The sequence below is a fragment of the Musa acuminata genome, chromosome BXJ1-3 (genome assembly GCF_036884655.1).
Source record: "Musa acuminata AAA Group cultivar baxijiao chromosome BXJ1-3, Cavendish_Baxijiao_AAA, whole genome shotgun sequence".
Lineage (NCBI taxonomy): Eukaryota > Viridiplantae > Streptophyta > Magnoliopsida > Zingiberales > Musaceae > Musa > Musa acuminata.
Genome location: NC_088329.1, coordinates 42696072 through 42704460, shown reverse-complemented (window position 1 = coordinate 42704460; position 8389 = coordinate 42696072). Strand labels below are relative to the sequence as shown.

The 8389-nt window shown below is 36.0% G+C and overlaps 1 protein-coding gene across 2 annotated transcripts; it reads left to right on the top strand.

Annotated features, from left to right (window-relative positions):
* The first annotated feature begins 3298 nt into the window (after nt 1-3298).
* On the top strand, nt 3299-8389 carry LOC103978710 (uncharacterized). Of its 2 annotated transcripts, none has more exons than XM_009394604.3 (8): nt 3299-3533; nt 3640-3744; nt 4893-4979; nt 7176-7226; nt 7310-7403; nt 7494-7578; nt 7681-7859; nt 8130-8389. In XM_009394604.3, exons 1-7 carry the CDS (start codon nt 3312-3314, stop codon nt 7835-7837), a joined length of 801 nt encoding a protein of 266 aa, XP_009392879.2. In that variant the 5' UTR covers nt 3299-3311; the 3' UTR covers nt 7838-7859; nt 8130-8389. The 2 variants fall into 2 exon arrangements, with proteins under 2 accessions (XP_009392879.2, XP_009392878.2); XM_009394603.3 differs by having other exon boundaries at nt 8125-8389.

Sequence of the window (8389 nt, the reverse complement as noted above, 5' to 3'; positions counted from 1 at the left end):
TCAATGAACCCAATCTATCACTTGTGGAGATCCATTATTATTTTTAGTAGTAGAATCAAGTATATCTAATTACTTAATTCATTTGAATCTTAAAGTTTAAGTTGTATACAAAATAATCTAACAATTCAAATAATTCTTCTATAGATAATTCAATATTAACGAAAGGCGATATGAAATTATGAACATTGTATAAGGCTACTCAAAGCTCGAAAAAAATATGTGATTTTATTTTTATATTAGTTTTATAAAAACTATACCAAATATATATTTATTTCTAACTTAAAAATCCTATCATAATTTTTTTTTTATTTTTAGATAAATTTGAACTGTTTTATATATATTTTAGATGTATCGCTCCGTATGTTGGTATCATGCCATACCGAGTCATATGACACGAGACTAAAAACTTTGATGTCAACAACTTAATTGATTTACAAGTCAAGAAAATATTGGTTCTTTAAATTTTAAGAGAACATTTTTCTTACCTCATATATGAAACGGACATACTATTAGACCAATTAATGTAGTTTCAATAGTAGTTTTTTTTTATGATAGTGTATAGAAAGTGTTTATTATCCGAAAATACTATCATGTCACATATTAGTCTTCATTTATTCATGTGATTCATACCAACAGAGAAATCATGTGATCAAGATAACACCATGTTATTCCATCCCCCACTTCGAGCAGGAAGTACACGAGCCATGTGATCGATCGGAGAAGACAAAGAGACCACAAGAAACATAATTCATTGTCCGGATAAACAAATCGAAGCCACGAGAGAGACAGCATGGAACTCCGCAAGTTGTGGATGAGGCGACAGCCCTCACACCCGCAAGCATTTGCCTTCTTCCTCGTATTAAGGGAATCTCAAAAGAATGTTCGTCTCAGGCTTCCGAGACGAGCATGGAGATGGATGTCAACTTTGGTCCGTTGTTGTTGCCTGCGCTTATCATCAGCTACATCTTCGCTGCAACCGAAGGCTTTGCGCCATCAGGGTGGACGAAGGGCTTCGCACTTCTTATGGTGGCAGTGACGCCACCGGAACTACCGGCGAGAGAGTGCATCTCGTCAGGTGTTCGACGTATTGCATCGCCTATTCACCATCAGCGGCGGAGACTACTTGGCGCCGAGGCTCATTCTTTATGAATGCGCTGATACCACAACTAATAATGACAGGTCCAATAATGATTCAACTACGAAGGAAAGATTATATGGATCTTTTCTTGGTGTCGAACTTTATGTAAGGCAATAAAAGTCATCAACTAAATGTTCTGCGCCTTTGAGATTTCAAGCAAAGATTGAATGCAGATTGGCTGCAAGTTAGACACTAAATATCTCATTTCTTACGTATAAAATGCAGACAGTAAATGACCTAAGAACTCGTACGTGCCTTTAGGCTTTGGCTAGCATCTAGCTTTTCTTCCCAAGGCTATATTGTAGCTCTAGGATCTTGAGTGGAGTACCACTGCGTTTTATGGATTACTGTGCAGTAAAGTACCAATAATGCATTCAAGTATACACACAGTGACATATGATCCAAACACTAAGTCTCTTCTCTCTCTTCTCCCTAGATTATCGCGTTCTTTTCACTGCCCCCATTAGAGGTGGGTTTGCGCCAATCTTTCCCTGCGAAGGTGCTTCCCTTTTCTTCCACAATGAAACCCAGCGTAAGCAGCAGCTTTCTCAGAGTAAATACAGCACACCTTTTGCAGCTTGTCATCAGGCAAATCTAATAGCCCAACAGCGACAGCAGCTCATCATCCATCATTTCTTGGCCTCTATATCATGTGGCACTTGGCAACGGATGAGAGACATGAGGCCGCTCAGCAATGAGGGCTACTCTGGGGCAGGGGATGAGCTCGGTCTCCGCAAGCAGTGGGAGGTCGACTAGGTGCGAGGAGCTGCTCTTCTTAATGAAGGAGAAGAGTGCACACTTCACAGAGGACTTGGCTTAAGGAGAAAAGCTTCTTGTAGGATGCTGTTCTTTCTCTCTTTTGGACACTCAAAGGGCTCCCTTCCTATGCTTCCAAACTCCCTCTCCCTCTCTTCCTCTATCTCTCTGTGATGTGTATTTTGTGTTGGTGCTTTATTTGAAGCCATTGTTTCTGTACTAGTGAACTGTCCTGAAGCATATGTAGTAGATTATGGCTTCATAAACCATCATTTTGTTGTTGTTTTGATGTTTTAGCTTCAGTATTTGCAGTAACTTCAGATATGTCTTCATGCATGCATAGGACATGCAGATTGATAATGCATAGGAGTGCATGTATGTACCAATGAAGTACCACTCATAAATGTAGGGTTTGGACCTACAGAACTATTTACCACAAATTTAATCCAAATAATAATTAAGTTAGGGGTTTGACTAAAACTCCCAAGTACTACTACATTAGATTATATATGTATTGAACAAGTATAATGCATTGAACTTATTAGTCCCATCAACCAAGTGACTTTGTTCTTGATGTATTCTTAAACAAACAAAGGTTTAGATACTTACCTTATTTTATAACATGTTATAATAATCCATTTAGGCAGTGTATCAAATGTTTTGATTTGATCAGAAGCATAGGAGCACTAAGATAAGCTGTAAATTTTATAGCAGTGTATCTAAAATATTTAGATCAATGTCAATAAGTTATTGAGTATATCTATATCTTACTTTTATGTTAAGAAAAGAATAAATTAGAACATGAAGAAGAAAATACAAAGGATGAGTTGGATAATGTGTGCTTTGAAAAATATCTGATTTTTTAAAATTTATAAAAAAGTAAAATAACCTAAAAATTATGGGTATGTACACCAAGAGCATTATAGTCAATTCAAAAAATATTTTTAAAAATAAAAAAGGAACAAAATCCAAGAAGATAATTATTCTTCCATAAAAAATTGTTGATATATTATTTAAAATTTTAATTGATCAGAAAGCATTACATTTTGACTTTTCTTGGTTTTTATAATTTTGACTAAAAAGTTCTGATATGTAATGAAACTTATGAACTTGCTTGGGAAAAAAGGTGAGCATGACTTTTCTTAGATTTATTTCAGTTAGAAAATTGTATAGATAAACAAATAAAAAATGACAAAAAATTAGAATTACAATTAGGAAATGATAATGAATTTTAATTCACAATAAAGCTCTTACCGGATTCGGGTTGGATATGAATTTACGTACTATATGTCATCTGGGTTGGGTTCGGACTTTGGGCGTGGATCTTATATGGATCCGACCCAAATCCTACCTGACGACATAACCCTGGAGATGACTTCACCCGAGTCCATTACCCAAGTCCGATCGACCTCCTTCGATGAGTGGCGGAAGCGGGCGCAGCGACGATGACCCGACGGAGGAGGAGGACGACAATGAGGACGACGATGCCGCTTCCGCCTCATGTTCCTTGGTCCCATCACCAACAGCAAGCGCGAGCGCGGGGGCGAGCTCCCCCCGCACCATGACCACTATCTCTCGCCATTACTTCGGAGGTGATTCCTCCGCCGACGACCATGTTTTCTTCATCGATATTATCGAGGTAAGCAATTGACCAATCAACTATTGCCTCTTAAATAACGAGCATACAATTATTGCCGAAAAAGATTAGCTTCTACTTCTCCCGTTATTGTGGGTTAACCCCGCAGAATATGCGAGAAGACTACGGGATGTTCGTCTGGCCGTGCAGCAAAGTTCTTGCCGAGTACATATGGCAGCATAGATCGCGGTTCTCTGGCGTCTCAGTTGTTGAGGTCCTCTTACCATTACAGTTTTTTTATTCTTTTGGTTTTTGAGAATTATTTGCTCAAATTAATTTATCTTCCAACTAGTATACTCTTCCTGCATCCTGTTTTCCTCGTTTGCTGCTGAGGTACCTAAGTAGAAGTTGTCATATTGGTGCACCTCTTGTTGGGCTTAGTGAAATGCTTCATGGCATTATTAGGTTTTGAACAACTGTTATATTCTAAAAGATTTTATTTGGAAGGTCAACTTGTCAGATTTTAGATACACTTCTTGCTAGTATTTTAGTTCCTTGACTCACTTGGATTAAAAGGATGATGCCATTTTGAGCTAAAAGTTGAGATCAGGAGAATATGGAGTGTAACCAATACTTTTGTCTTGAAGAACTAACAAAATTTTTAATATGTTGGTAACTAGAAGTTTAAATATCTCGGAATTAGATCATTTCCTCTTTTATTCTTGAATTACAAGTTAGTTATGTTTTTCCTAAAATTTATGATGACCAGAAAGAATAATTTATTTTCGGTTATTAATGTTAGAAACTGTACATTGTATCCAATTTGCATAGCCACTTTAGTGCTACTGCTTGCCCCAATTAGTATCTTTTGGTGCAAACTTGTTCTTTCTTTGTTCTTTGCCTGAGGACTGCAAAATATTATATGTTTTCATCAATATATGTATCTTATACTTTTTTTATAACCCCCAACAACTGAGTTCTGCACATTACGTCTGTCGTTTGGTTAGTAGAATATAAATAAACCTTAAGAGAATGTTGTTGGTCATCGATATCATGTTTCATTTTTGAAGAAAACTCATCTGTGTTCACTGTTCATCAATAGAGAATACAAACAATGGCTGCTGAACTGATAAGCATTGACTATTTTGGCAGGAATATACAATAAGATCTGCAACCTACATGCTTTGTAGGTAATAAATTATTGATAAATAATCACACAACCTATCTTCTCTTTCCATGTAATAAGTAGCTAATTTTTTGTTCTGGTATTTGAGTTAGTCTTTTGATGTTTGATCTATATCCAGAACTTATTTTTTATCAGAGATAGCCAGAAGAGTTTGTGATAGTATTTTACACCATAACTGATTGTTTCATGTCATTTTGTTTGTTGACCTTTTGATATTTTTCTTTAATACTTTGCAGTTAGGTGCCGGAACATCATTGCCTGGGTTGGTAGCAGCCAAAGTAGGGGCAAATGTCATCTTAACAGATAACTCATACCAAGCAGAGGTTTAGATTTTACTTTACTGATCTTTCCATGGACAAAACATATAAGTAGCATCCCAGCTCCTTTCTCTCTGCTCCATTTTATCATTTTATCAAGAAAATGTTTTGGAAATGCCACATTACTAATTGCAATAATTTGGTGGTAAGATTACTTCACATGGAAATAATAGTTGCATGGTTTTGAGTAAAAAAATTAAAGAAAAAGAAAATAGACACTCACTTATTTAGAGGTTTCATTTGTCCATTAATTTAGTATCATACATAGAGATAATCTCCTCTTTTGTAACAAATCTTCAGTTCCGTTTTGTAGTCTAATATAAGCATTAATATTTAACTATATTCTTCTGCTTGACTGAGGCCTAGTTAGGTTTAGTTGCTGCAGATGACGTACATGTCTAGTGTGTGTAAACACTAATCAGTTAACTAGAATATTTCTCAAAGGGTTCTCAGGTATGCTAAATTTATGTCATTTGTGAAATACTATAAAATCCACATGTTAACCTTTTAAGAATTGTTTTTCATAGCAATCCTCTTATGAAATCTTCAAGATCATTTAGCTTCCAAACTCACAAATGGGTATATATTCGGGATTGATATCTGATGTGCTCATGGTGACCATGGATTTCAAAAACAAGATGGATCGAATCAAATCTGACAATAAAATAGCCTGCAGTTATGAAAGGAAACAAAATGCTGCAAACTGAACCTAGAAAGATTGATATCTGATGTGCTCATGGTGACCATGGATTTCAAAAACAAGATGGATCGAATCAAATCTGACAATAAAACAGCCTGCAGTTATGAAAGGAAACAAAATGCTGCAAACTGAACCTAGAAAGATTGAGCTGCTGTACTTCCATTTCATGGCAATAAGGAACCAAGGCTATACTTAGATCATCACTGAGATTTTATAGAAATGAGATTTAAGAATAAGAAGGTGGCTTTCTTATTCATGCACTTTTCACTTGCTGAAACTCAAGGTTGTGATGATGATAAAAAGAATTTATATATTATTCCATGGTCAAGCCTTCTGTGAGAGAGTAAATGGTATTTGGTCATTATGATCGATATTTGGAGAACTTTATAAAGTAAGAGCTTGTTAAGTAGCAGGGGAGGCTTGCAGGCAGAGAATTCATTAACTGGGTGCCTTTGATCAAGAAAATTTCAGATGGGCATACCTTTATAGAGCAGAAGCTAACCATTGAAAAAAGATGAGCTTTATTTATGGGAGTCATTAAGGAACACTTGAACTAGAAAGGAGTAACTGGAAACCGTAAACTGAGAGCTTATGAATATGGAACTAGTTCTATGCTTCAGTTATTCTTATTAATAATTCCAAGCTAATTGATCTCTGTGTGAACATACAGAAAACTATGTTATTGGTGGTTTATGACCTGATAGTGTTAGAGGAATAACAAGTTGTTAAATATATTGATGGTCAACCAGTTGATCCAAGATGTTCCAAGCTATAAGCTTGATGGGCTATGTTTGAGGCTTTCAAGTGTACCCTGCTACGGTAAAGAATTAGGATCAGGGACACCTAAGATCGAGTCTCTGATGATATTAAACATTATAATTGACAAACCTCAGTTCTTACAAGCATGCTTCAAGTAAAGCATCTTATATTGTGCTTTCCATGATACGGCGAAAATGAAGTTCTCTCCAATTTGAGAAAAGGATGATGCATTATTGATTGTATTTGATGTCAGGGAGAATATAGGAGTGGCAAAATTTTTCAAATGACTTTTAGCATTGCACTTGAGACCAAATCCAAGAAGCTTATATAGTGGTACTCTTCCTGTATCCACAAGTCCTTTTGTCCCATATTGCTTTAGTGCCAAACTACATTCTGTTTATCTTCAAAATCCTGCTTTTAGTAAATTTTGCTACATGACAAAATAAAATTTCTTTTCTCCGGTTCACTAAACAGGGAGCACAACTAAATTTTGCTACACTTTCTTCATTCTTGTTGCTTGGATTTTCTTAGATTTATTAGGAACATCCGATACTAAGATTATGAAATACATTTTTGGATTTTAGTGTCTAGCAAGAAGACGAGGATAATAATTCAGCTACAGAATTTATGTTCACTCATATTTTCCTGTTTATATAACTTAATTATCCTTGTCAATGCATCAACTCTATTTGGTTATTTCTTTTGTATACAGTTTTTCTGATTGTGATGATGGGGGCTTGCAGGTCCTGGACAATATGAAAAGGATATGTGATTTCAACAAACTCAACTGTGAAGTAAATTTTAATCTCATAATCATCTTTTATGTGGTACTGGTTCTTTAATTTGCTATCGAAATGCTTTTTTGTTATGTCTGAAGATATTGGGCCTCACATGGGGGGAGTGGGATGAGCCTATGTTTAATTTGCATCCTCAGATAGTGCTTGGAGCTGATGTACTTTATGATTCAACTGGTAGGAATATGATTGAGTGCACTAAAAGCAGTTGGCTTCTTTAAATTTTGCTTAGTATATTTGAAATATATATGGCACTGTCTTCTGAAGACTTTGATGACCTCTTTGCGACGGTGGCTTTTCTTCTGGAAAATTCTCCTGGATCAGTGTTTATGACAACGTACCACAATAGAAGGTTTTGGCCTCATCTTTCTGTGTTGCTAAATTTTGCATGGAGGTGTGTGTTTTTATAGGACAGCATACTGTAGTAACTGACAATGAATATTTTCATGTACAGTGGTCATCACTTAATTGAGTTTTTGATGGTGAAATGGGGATTGAAATGTTCAAAACTTCTCGATGGCTACTCTTTCATGCCACCATGCAAAGCTTGTTCGCTCCAGGGCAATATTCAGTTAGTTGAGATTACATTGGACAAGCAGTTCTCCGGATGACGATAGGCAGCTGGCAGTCCAGGTGAAGTTTAAGAAAAAAAATTTTCATTTTTGATATCATTGCCTATTTATATCCCATCCATTTTAAGTTATAACAGGTGATTTTTAAGGGGGGAAAAAGGCATTTTCGATATCGTTACCTATTTATATTCCATCCATTTTTAAGTTATAACAAGTATTTTTTAAGGAAAGAAAAGCCATTTTTGATATCTTTGCCTATTTGTATTTGATCCATTTTAAGTTATAACATTTGCCTAAAATTCTGCTTAATTTGTTGACGTGATCAGAGCAGGTGGGAAACCAATCTCATCCAGCACCAATTGGAGGATGATCAACTTGGTTGAAGATGACCGAACATTGACGTGCTGGGCAAAAGCTCCCCAAGGACCCCATTTTCTCAGGCCAGAATGTTCTATTAACAATATCATCAAGAGAAATCCTCTTCAAAGACTGCTCATGCATGCCCTAAGTTCTTTTCACCACGAAGCATGGAAGATCTAGACATTCTTGAAGAAAATGAAGTCGAAGAGCTGCTTCGGTATTTATGTGCAG